Below are 12,524 nucleotides of genomic sequence, written 5' to 3' on the forward strand. Positions count from 1 at the left end.
TCTTCCAAATGCTATGCACGGAGTTTGGTTCAATACTGACGCAGAATTGAGAGCTTGGTTGGATCAATTTTTCGAGTCAAAATCGGGTGATTTCTAACAACGAGGTATTGAAAATCTTGTTGAACGTTGGAAAGAAGTAGTAAACAAGAAGGGTGAATACATTATCGATTAATTAGTTGTTACCTTTTATTAAAGCTTTTAAAAAATTTAAATTTTAAAAAACAGCGTGAACTTAGTTGCCAACCGAATATAAAATGTAAAAGTCAATACAGTCTTAGATCATGATAATTGCAGGAGCCTGATATGAATCCAGTTGGGTAACTAATGTTTGTTTTTAAATTCAAGGAAGTAATTCCTCCCACTCCTCGGAACTTTCCAGGAAGTGATTCCTCCCACTCCTCGGAACGTTCCAGGAAGTAATTCCTCCCCCTCCTCCCCATCATCGGAACTTTCCAGGAAGTAATTCCTCCCGATCCTAGGAAGTTTTCGGAAGTAATACTTTCCGCTCCTCGGAACTTTCCAGGAAATAATCCCTCTCGATCCTAGGAAGTCTCCAGGAAATAATACCTCCCACTCCTCGGAACTTTCCAGGAAGAAATTCCTCCCCCTGCTCGGAACCTTCTAGGAAATAATCCTCCCCTTTATCCCATCTTTTCCAGGAAGTAATCTCTCCCAGGTATTCCGAGGAGGGGGAGTTGAAATGGCTGGGAGTACTTCCTGAAAAATTCCGAAGAGAGGGACTTCCTGGAAAGCTCCGATGATGGGCAGTTGAGGGGAGGAAGGGGCTGCAGTACGTCCTGGAAAAGTCCGAGCAGTGTGACTTCCTGGAAAGTTCCAAGGTAGGGAGTCGATGGGGGAAGCAGTGGAGTGTATATTTCCTGGAAATATCCGAGGAGGAGGTTTGAAGGCGAGGGAGTACTTGGAAATGTCCGAGGTGGAGGTTCCTGGAAAGTTCCGATGAAGGGTTTGAAGAGGATAGGGAGTACTTTCTGGAAAATTCCGAAGAGGGAGACTTCCTGCAGAGTTCCGAGGTGTGAGAGTTGAAAGGAGAAAGTGGAGGGACTACTTCCTGGAGAAGTTCAAGGAGGGGGACTTCCTGAACAGTTTTGAGGAGGGATGTATGAAGGGGAGGCAGGCGAGGGAGTCCTTCTGGGAAAATTCCAATGAGGGAGACTTCCTGGAAAGTTCCAAGGAAGGGAGTTGAAGGGGAAATAGTGGAGTGTGTGCTTCCTGGAAAAGTCCGAGGAGGGGGACTTTCTGGGAAGTTCCGAACAGGGGGAGTTGAAAGTAAGGAAGGGAGAGTACTTCCTGGCCAAGTCCGAGTAGAGGGGACTTTTCAAGGAATATATATCTTGGACAGACTTCTTTCAAACTGAAAGTATTATCACACATACTCCGCTCTCTCATGTATCTAAGTTTAAAATTTCAGCGTGATCAGATGACCAATACTTGAGTTATAAGCGCACAAGAAACAGATAGAACGGATTTTATATATTAGATGAGCCAATGAGGGAGACGTCTACATGGTAACCAGACCTAGTAGAAATAACAGCCAAATTTCTTTTGAATCACGCCCTACTGTTTTATGTATGTATGTATGTATGTATGTATGTATGTATGTATGTATGTATGTATGTATTATGTATGTATGTATGTATTATGTATGAGCCAATGAGGGAGACCTCTACATGGTAGCTAGACCTGGTAGAAATAGCAGTCAAATCTCCCTCAAAACACCCTACTGTCTATCGAAAAGTAGGTAATAGCCAGATATACTGGACGGTAGTAAATAGTGGAGATAGAGAAGGGAGTGGGTGCTAGGTAATGATTTAATGTCAAATGCAAATATAAGGAAAGAAGAGACTGAAGCAGAAAATATAGGAGATGCAAATAATGCGTCGTTCGCACCGGAGATACAGGTCAGTAGAGTGGTAGGAGAGGGCAAGGATGTACGGCGCGCATGCGAGAGAGGAGGGGAAAGAGGAGAAAAGTGGGGAAGTCCTAAATGGACAGGGTAGAAGTTTTGTCGTTCAGAGGGAAGTATCATTAAAGGTAAAGTATAGAGGGAGGCTTAGTTCCTAAGGCTGGAACATAAGGATTTATGGTAATGAGAATTTTGCAGAACTTATACCTGCGCGTGGAAATTATGTCAGAGGATCGATTAAGAAGGGAAATTTCATTCTGCGTAATACAGTGAATGATTTACGGCAAAACAATTTGAAAGGCTGTCGGCTTCTCGTGTAAGGAATTCACCACGAATTATGAAGTGAGAAATGTTATGTAGGATACCCTCGGCTTTGAGGTGGTGGTCGTGTGTGGCGAGAGAGGATGATTACTTTCTACAAGTACTTGAGAAAGTGGTCATATATGCAAGATAATGACACATGATATCAATCGTGCAACGAATGTAAATTCTCGCGGAGTGGATCCGTGCAGGAGTAAGGTATAGTTATACACGACATTATAGCATAAGCAATTGCCCTTTACCCTTTCGTTACCAACCCGGCTGAAACCGACCCTGGCCCTGTAGTACAAATGTCTTGTTTTCATAAGTTTTGAATTAAAATCTTCCACAAAACCTTAGTCACAATTTATGTTCCTAACACTAGCTTAACGATAACTAAGTTAATTCACTAAATTCTTTGTTATATTTAAAGTAATTGAAAAAACACAGAGCATCTCAGAATAAATGCAGTAACGAAAGGGTTAAAAGACAGTTACTATAGGAACATAACCTGAAATTTTGAGGGGAAGGGGCAAGTTCATTTTATCAACGGAAGTGCTTATCTGCTACTTATTTTATCGACTCCGAAAGGTTGAAAAGCAAAGTCGGCCTCGGTAGAATCTGATCTTTGAATATAAAAAGCCAGAAGAAATGCTGCAAAGCATCTTTTCCGGTCTGCTAACAATTCTTATTTCTTTTCTACCCACAAGGGGCTAAACACAGAGAGGACAAACAAGGAGAGACAAAGGGATTAAGACGATTACATCGACCCCAGTGCATAACTAGTACTTAATTTATCGACCCAGAAAGGATGAAAGGCAAAGTCGACCTCGGCAGAAGCTCGCAACCCTCACATGAAGAACTATTAGTGCTGTCTTTTGATTTTAACCGAAACATTTTTCAAGAGATTCACAAGCGTTGCGGTCAAGAGTTACGTCCCTTGTCTGTGAAACCCGAAGTTGTCTAACTTGAATAGGTTTCAGAAGTTGATGAGTTTTCAAATATTCTTTCCTATTGTAGACACGAGGCCCGAAATTTTGGGGGAAGCGGCAGTCGATTAGATCGACCTCAGTACGCAACTGGTACTTAATTTACTGACCCCGAAAGGATGAAAGCCAAGTCGACCTCGGCGGAATTAGAACTCACAACGTAAAGATAGACAAAATACCTATGTCTTTACTACCCACAAGGGGCTAAACACAGAAGGAACAAACAAGAACAGACAAACGGATTAAGTCGATACATCGACTCCAGTGCGTAACTGGTACTATTTAATCAGCTCCAAAAGGATGAAAGGCAAAGTCGACCTCGGTGGAATTTGAACTCAGAACGTAGCGGTAGACTAAATACTTATTTCTTTATTACCCACAAGGGACTAAACACAGGGGACAAACAGATTAAGTCGATGTAATCGACTTAATTTATCGACTGCGAAAGGATGGAAGGTCAAGTCGACCTCACCGGATTTTGAACTCAGAACGTAACGGCAGACAAAATACTGCTAACCATTCTGCCAGCTCGCCGCCTTAATAAGTCTTCAAATATTAAAATATGCTGATAGATATTTGAGAAAAAAAGACCGAAAATAATATCTCTACTGTCTAAATAACTTATTCTATAAACTAATAATCACCGGCAGAAAGCCAGCGTGATTTATTTTATATATAAGAAATTGTAAACTAGAACTACGTACTTGAAATTTTTAATTTCTAAGGATGTAAGTCATTTTGTATAAAGTACCAAATGTTGGCGTACGAAATGCATGAAGCATTGAAACAGTTAGTAAATTATTCCCCTAAAGCAAGGACGTTTTCAACATTAATAATATTTAGTGACGTAATAAAATTATATCTTTTCAATTTTTTATTCATTACAACTTGAAGTAATGTGATTTTTTTTTTTTCGCTTATTCTGTTATTTATTTTCAACAAATAAATTTTTATAATCAATTATTATCATTTATTTCGATAAAATTCATATGCTGTCGAGAAATCTCACATGCTGGATTTATCCTTTTCTACTGATGAAGTTGTTGCTTATTGATGTACGAAAGTTCGGCTATAAATCATCACTTACTTGACAACAGATTTCTATGTAGGCTCAGGGTTGTAAACAAATGTTAAATTAATTGCTGTTCGTAGTAAATATAATCAACTTAAAATCTTGAGTTCATTTTTTAAAAATGAATCAAGAAAACAATGAGACCGAATCAAAGGGTGTAATGTTTAATTATGACAGCAGTTTAGAGGCGTTCATCCGAGACGAGTTCTATCGTCAGCAGGTGAGGATTTAAGACGGCAGTCTATTTCCCCTTCATCTTCTATAATCATTTCATTAGTATCTAGGATGCTTTATTGAAATATTAAATTCATTCCCTGTAGCTGACGGTTCTTTGTAGTGATTTAATGAAGAAGTTATAAAATGCGTTATTCTCAGATGAGAAAAGCATGAGCCTCGTAACTCCCCATTTGCGCTTAGTTTATAAATTTCAAACTTGCCTTGATATACCGTTGTTTTAAGATTACTTTGTTTCACTTTAATATAGCAAGAAAACCTGAATAATGACCAGATAGATTCCATCAAAATTAACCAGTTCTTTGAAAGGGCTCTTTCTGAAACTCGAAGGTGAACCAGAGAAAATATTTTTTTACTAATACTGAGCAATTTTTAACCCATTTCCCTTATATTACGCAAAATATTTCATTAGTTATAATATATGTAATTGCATCTAATATTCATTAATTTCATGTTTCAATAACAATGTCATTATGTATGAAACTCAGAACTGGAGGGGGGAAAAATCGTTAAAATGGCGCCAATTTTGAAAAGTGTGCCTGGGGGTTGGGGAGCAGTTGCAGCCCTTATTCCTCTAGTAGCTACATCATCAGAAGGAAGTCAATTATAACAATCCCAACTTTTCTAATTTATCATCCAAGAAGGGATGAAAAGCAAAGTTGATCTATGTGGGTTTTAAACTCAAAAAAGGAAAGGTCATTGTCATCACCATCATCGTCATCATCATTATAATCATCACCACTTAAGTTCCTTTTTCATGCTAGCATGAGTTAGACAGTTCAACATGAAAAGATGAGCCCCAGAGCTGCGCTGAGATCCAGTGTCTGCTTTGGAACGGTTTCTATAGCTGGATGCTCTTTTTAATGGTAACAACATCACAGAATGTACTGGATGCTTTTTCATGGCACCAACACTGGTGAGGTTACCAAGTACCCACAAGACAAGATTCTCAACTGAGTATGGTATAATACTGAGTGATAAGAAAGAATGATCGAAGGATGAGAGCAAGTATCTTGCTGAAAAGGTGAAGACATGGCTTCTCCCGTATGGAAAGAAACAAAAGAGAGAGTGATGGGAGATCAAGGCACAAAGTGAATATGAGAGAGAGAGAGAGAGAGAATAGGGATAAAGGAACAGAAAATGTGGGCGGGTAGTTAAGTGTACTGGGGTGAACAGTGTGATTGAGGATTAGATTAAGTTGGATGCAGAAAATATCAGTTTTGGAGATGGGAAATGAAGGAAGGAGACAAGTGACAAAGAACAATAGCAGAGATACGTGGGAAGAGGTGAGACAATACCTAAGTTTTGCTAAGATGGACAGGTCTTCTCAAGCACAATATATCACCATCCCGGTTCCACCCATCATTTCCTCTGAGAGACTCAACATCTTGAGGTCAGTCTTTGCCACGTTATCCTACGTCTTCCTGGGTCTTCCCCTTTTACAGGCCCTTTCTACGTTCAGCAATTGGCATTTCTTTATACAGCTGTTCATATCCATCCGCATCATATTCCCATACCAAAGCATTCTTTTCTCCTACACACCACATCTGATGCCTCTTATGCCCAATCTTTCACTCAGTACATTTATATTTTGTTATACCTGCACACACACACACACAAAATATTTCAAGGTATTTTATCAGACACCCTTGTGGTTCTGGCACCTAACACCTTGTATTTCTCTGGTTAAAGTGATTAAATATATAGATGTATGTCTGACTACACCTGATTTCCTCCCCTCCATACACACACAAGCATGTATCTGACTCATACATTGTTCGCTTTCCAGACATTACTGCATATGTTTTATACACACTTTTGACAAGCTGTGGTGCACCTGAGCACTGTATACAATAATTTCATTATTATTATTATTATTATTATTATTAGACTAAACTAAAAACCATTGTAAGTCTTTCACCAGTGTCTGGTGGGAGGGTCCTTCTTGGTCAGTCGTTCAACCTACCTAAAACAGAACTTGTTCTAGCCACACCCTACCAATCTAAAGATTCAAAATATGACACATGCAGTAATGTAGTTTGGTTTGAAAGACATGATGGTGATAACCATGCCTCATGCCTTTTGGTTATTTGGTCCATTTTGTGTATGGCTCTTGTTATTTAGCATCTATAAAGATGCATCTACTTCCTGTCGTAACACGAATGAAATATTTGAGATCCATGTCATTTCTACAAAAAGCATTATCTACTGTTTAATCCAAAGTTCACCAAGGTAACAATTGTTTCTGTTTGGTGACAGTGTTTGGAATTTTTAATACTTATTAATTAATTAATTTGACACTACACCACATCAGGGCCAACGGAAACATTTCTTGAGATGTTCTCTGGCTTAACCCTGTCATCAGTTTTAATGTTCACTTTTCCATGTTCTTACACACACACACGCACATGCACACACATACACACACACACACATGTATATACGACATGCTTCTATACTTTTTTACTTGTTTCAGTCATTTGACTGTGGCCATGCTGGAGCACCACCTTTAGTTGTCCAAATCGACCCCAGGACTTATTCTTTGTAAGCCTAGTACTTATTCTGTCGGTCTCTTTTGCCGAACCGCTAAGTTACGGGGACGTAAACACACCAGCATTGCTTGTGAAGCATTGTTGGAGGGACAAACACAAACACACAAACATATATACATATATATGACAGGCTTCTTTCAGTTTCCGTCTACCAAATCCACTCACAAGACTTTGGTCGGCCCAGGGCTATAGTAGAAGACACTTGCATAAAGTGCCACGCAGTGGGACTGAACTCGGAACTATGTGGTTGGTAAGCAAGCTACTTACCACACAGCTATCCTGTCTCCATTTAACAAATATCTGTGTGGGATTTGAACTTGAAACATAAAGGGTCATCATCATTGTTGTTGTCATTCATCCGCTTCATCATCATTGTCACCATCATCATCATCACCATTAAAGTCCCTTTTTCCATGCTGACATGGGCTGGGCAGTTTGACATAAAAAGTTGAGCCACAGGGATCATGTATATATGTGTGTGCATGAGCATGTGTGTGTGTGTGTGAGTGGACACCTGATAGTTGGAAATGAATCTTATCATACAAGCAGTGTCAATGATTTTCAATGTTCTACAGAAACATGTCTGGGATTCTGGGAAAATATTACCTTGCTCAAAAACAGGTGAGGGTTGGCAACAGGAAAGGCATCCAAATAAGAAAAATTCTGCTTCAATAAACACTGTCTGAGCCGCACAAATATGGAAAAGTAGACGTAAAAATTTTGACAATGGCAATACCATTTTCCTCAACACCTGTTCTCAAGCCTTAATGATCTTTTTTTTCTTTTTTTTTCTTTCATTATTTTACTTCCAGGATGAATGATGTCATTAAGAATAGTCATAAACAACGTAACCTGCTTCGAAAAGAATTTGGTTTGAGAATGCTCAGTGATTGGTTTAAAGAACATCATACTGAAATTTTGGAACCATTCCAAGAAAGAAAAGAAGAAAAATAAAAGATAATTATAAAAAAAAAACTTCATATCTGTTTATTGATTTTCTTCTTACATTAATCTCTCTATATATAAAGCTGAAGTTGTCTGTGTATGGCAGGTTCAGTAGCCTTCAACTAAGACTATCTCCTCCGAGACCCTGTGGTGCAAGTTGACCAAAATTGAGAGTATGATAGAAGAAGGCTTGCTCTTCCTTCTGTAGAAAAAAACTTTAAATCGGACCATGTTAACACCAAAAATTATTTGCATCAAAAAGGTGCTTTTTTTTTTCTATGAAAATCCCTATTTTTTACGATTTTTTGACTGCTGTGTCACCATTTTGCGGTGTATTTCAACCAGAAAAATGTTCACTTAAAGAGAATAACAAGCTGCATAATGCAGAATTTTTACTTTTCAAAAATTCCAATTCTAAAGGGTCAAAACAAATCCGAGCAACACCGGGCGATACTGCTAGTAATTGTTATTTTTCCTAACCAAATTTTGATCAATTAATACATTACAGTTCAAAGCAGATGAATTGTCTCCTCAAACTAATTGTTCCACTACTACTACAATGGCTTCTGTTCTCTCCAGGTGGCTTCTCTTCTGCCACCTCCATTCAGGACAACTGATTCAGTCATTTCTAGTCTTCTTGTCACCCATTAAGGTGTTGCCAATATCTAGGCTTGAAACAGAATATAACATACATGCAGACCAACAGTCAGACATATATTTATATCTAAATCTGCCTGTGACTCTCTCTCTCTCTCTCTCTTTCTGTATATATATACATATATATATATATATATATATATATATATATATATATATATATGCGTACCTTTCTTTTATTGGACACTAAACTCTGCTTTCGAAGACCTGTTGAGGCAAGTGTAATCAAAATCGAAATCAAATTCGATGACTGGCATCCGTGCTAGTAGAGCGCTAAGAATACCATCTGAGTGTGATCGTTGCCAGTGTCAGCTTACTGGCACATGAAAAAAGAACATTCAAGCGAGGTCATTGCCACTGCCGCTGGACTGGCTCTTGTGCAGGTGGCATGTAAAAAACACCATTTGAGCATGACCATTGCAAGCACCGCCTGACTGGCCTTCGTGCCAGTGGCACGTAAAAGCACCCACTACACTCTCAGAGTGGTTGATGTTAGGAAAGGCATCCAGCTGTAGAAACTCTGCCAGATCAGAATGGAGCCTGGTGCAGCCATCTGGTTCGCCAGTCCTCAGTCAAACCATCCATGGAAAGCAGACATTAAACGATGATGATATATATATATATATGAAGCGAAATGTCATGATTGTGCTGTGGCTTGGTATTGCTGTCGATGCCAATAACCAAATTACTGTCCAAATCAAAACAACTTTTAAAAGAACTGAAATATGACAGCTATATTGCCAAAATTTTACTTCATCGTGAAAGGTAAATAAACCACTGTGACTGTATATGTGAGGCCATTGAAAGAGGAATTGGAAGCATGGAGACAAGTTGCATGTGAACCGAGAGGTGCATGTCTCATTTGTAACACTTCACATGCAGATACCGGATTATCAGCCATCTCATCCACTCTGCTGAGTGGTTGGTGTTAGGAAGGGCATCCAGCTGTAAAAGTCCTGCCAAAACAGTCACAGAAGTCTGGTGCAGGCTTCGGCTTGGCTGGCTCTTGTGGTACCATCCCACCCATGCTGGCATGGAACACAGATGTTGAATAATGATGATGATATATATATATATATATATATATACACACACACTGGTTTTAGAGCCGACTTACAATCTGCATATACAATTTTTGCTTTGGTCTTCTTTGAGAAACCACTAATATTAGTCACTAGCAGTATCGCCCGGCGTTGCTCGGGTTTGTTTCGACCCGCTGGAATTGGAATTTTTGAAAAGTAAAAATTTTGCCTTATGTAGCTTGTTATTCTCTTCAAGTGAACATTTTTCTGGTTGAAATACACCGAAAAGTGGCGACACAGCAGTGAAAAAATCTTTAAAAAATAGGGATTTTCATAGAAAAAAGCACCTTTTTGATGTAAATAATTTTTGGTGTTAACATGGTCCGATTTGAATTTTATCTTCTACGGAAGGAAGAGCAACCCTTCTTCTATCATACTATCAATTTTGGTCAACTTGCGCCACAGGGTCTCGGAGGAGATAGTGTTAGTTGAAGGTTACCAAACCTGGCGCACACAGGCAACTTCAGCTTTATATAGAGAGATAACGCACACACATTAATACACATACATACACACACACACATGTATGTATGTATGGATGTATGTATATATGTACATGAACCCAGGACCATGTGTTTGGAACGTAGTTTGTTACCACACAGCCACACCTGCCCCTATGTATGTGTGTGTGTGTGTGCATATGTGTGTATGGGTAGATATATTATGCATGTATATATGTGTATATATATGTGTACATATTACATGTACATCTATATATATACATCTACACATAAAATACAAAATACAAAGTTATATCTTGATATCGCTAGTGATAACAAAACTCAAAATATATAACAGACTGGAATTGTAGGCTCGTCTCTTGCAATTTCAATCAATTGGATCTTGTCCTCCCTCTTGTATAGAAGTGTACGGCTGCAGCGAAATTCATTTTTGGACTTTCTTCTATCAAAGGCATTTTAACAAAAATGCTTCCGTAAAGACGGTGAAAATATTGTCAATTTTCCCAAACAGGGACACAATTCAATTCTTAAACAATAACCAAAGCCCCTTCTCCGAAAGGGGGAGGGTTACAGTTTACAATTATTTAACAAATGCAACACAACAACGTTTCCCTGACACGGAACCAACAAATGTGATTACAATAGTCAAACAGTAATAATAATAACTAACCTTTTTAATTTATCCCCATTTATGTGAAACCACTTATTCAAGTTCAAGTCATTGATGCAATTTTATACGAATTGCTAATACACGCACACACACACACACACATAATAAGGGAATACTTTCACTTTAATAGTTTCACACTTGCAAAGAGAAAGTAGGAGAAAGTGTGGTGGTAATAGCAGGAGTAAACCACTTGAAATGTGAGAAGCAAATCGTAAAATATTGAGTTTTCTCGAATTTTTGCTTAATTGGGAGTCATATTGAAAAAACTTGATATGCCATGACCCAATCGAATCTACTTGGAAAAATCATAGGTAAATTCCAATTGAAGAAATTCTATATTGTAGAATTGTATTAAAAAGAAACATGGGAACAGGCAGAGAAAATCTGCCTTTTATCATAAGATAAGAGATGCAAAAGTAACAGAGACTTGATTGGTTGGCTCACGCCATACCATTGGTACAGCACAAAGCATTCCCTTCCGTTTTCCATTCAGCCACTGTGAAAGCCCTGAGTAACACACGGTGCAGCATATATGAGGTGACCACATCTTGTCTTGGTCGCCAACTTTACACCCGAAATAATATTTATAGGCAGTTTTTAATTTGGTTGCAATGTTATTCCACTGGTCACGCAGAGCAAATTTTCCACAGACATAACAAAAGTTGTCTGAGTGATTCACACAGCCTCTTCTATTCATGATCTAACACAATGAATACAGTTAAAACGGGTAATCACACAGGGCGAGAGATACACATACTACACGTGACGGCAGCGTAAATGACACTGAGAGTTACCAAGAATAAATTGATGCATTTGGCGCTTGCACACAATACGTCAGCGCCATCTATTGCTAAACTAAATAATGAACTTTCTCATTGTTTGTTTTATTGCTGTTATTTCTTTAATTCTGAATTAAGACAGCTTTGATTTTGGCAAATTTTATAATATAGCCTATATCTAGCTGAAAGTATAGTTATAATCTTGCACATGTGCATAACTCAAAGTCATGACATAGTAAAACAATTCTGAGTGCAGATTTGGAATCAGCATCCTTGATTTAGCAAAATCTTTGTTGTTCAGTGTTATGAAACAGAAGTATTTGATGAGAGGTGTTGTGAAACACAAAATAATAGTCTATGAAGTTTTTCATCCTCAGCAAAATGATATATTTTTACCTCACCTTTGTTATTTCAGTGCTGTTTTGCACCTCTCTACTCAGATTGTATAGATATAGACAGACAGACAGACATACACACACACACACACACACACACACACACACACACATACATCTATCTATTTATATATCTTTCTATATGTATTTGGGTGTTAGGAAAGTAATAGTTTTAACAGAATGGATATAAAAACGAATGTAAACCATGTTTATCAGAATAGTTTTAATCAAGAATGTAATCACCATTGTTTTCAATGACTGCAGCCCAACAGGAAAATAGCTTCTTTTATGACCTGTTCAAAGAAACCTATTTCTTCTGCTGAAAAATGTCTGAAAAGATGCTTAACATTCAACGACTAACTCTGTCTAGCTTTAAATAAGAACAATAATAAAACAGAGTTACTTTCTGAAGGCAGTTTATAACTGATGAAAGATTAGCAAGTTTGAAGTGATGAGAAGATAAG

The 12,524-nt window shown here is 38.2% G+C and overlaps 1 protein-coding gene across 1 annotated transcript; it reads left to right on the forward strand.

Annotated features, from left to right (window-relative positions):
- Nucleotides 1-4,239: 4,239 nt before the first annotated feature.
- Nucleotides 4,240-8,036, forward strand: LOC115214855. The gene is made up of 3 exons (XM_029783888.2): nt 4,240-4,505; nt 4,770-4,849; nt 7,884-8,036. Exons 1-3 carry the CDS (start codon nt 4,407-4,409, stop codon nt 8,023-8,025), a joined length of 321 nt encoding a protein of 106 aa, XP_029639748.1. The 5' UTR covers nt 4,240-4,406; the 3' UTR covers nt 8,026-8,036.
- The last annotated feature ends 4,488 nt before the right edge of the window (nt 8,037-12,524 follow it).

Source organism: Octopus sinensis, linkage group LG8 (genome assembly GCF_006345805.1).
Source record: "Octopus sinensis linkage group LG8, ASM634580v1, whole genome shotgun sequence".
Lineage (NCBI taxonomy): Eukaryota > Metazoa > Mollusca > Cephalopoda > Octopoda > Octopodidae > Octopus > Octopus sinensis.

Excerpts from the sequence above, each read along its gene's own strand:
- LOC115214855 (XM_029783888.2), top strand. The coding sequence starts at position 4,407 with ATGAATCAAGAAAACAATGAGACCGAATCAAAGGGTGTAATGTTTAAT. Across the intron at positions 4,506-4,769 it reads ACGAGTTCTATCGTCAGCAG|CAAGAAAACCTGAATAATGA; the intron begins GTGAGGATTTAA and ends ACTTTAATATAG. Across the intron at positions 4,850-7,883 it reads GCTCTTTCTGAAACTCGAAG|GATGAATGATGTCATTAAGA; the intron begins GTGAACCAGAGA and ends TTTTACTTCCAG.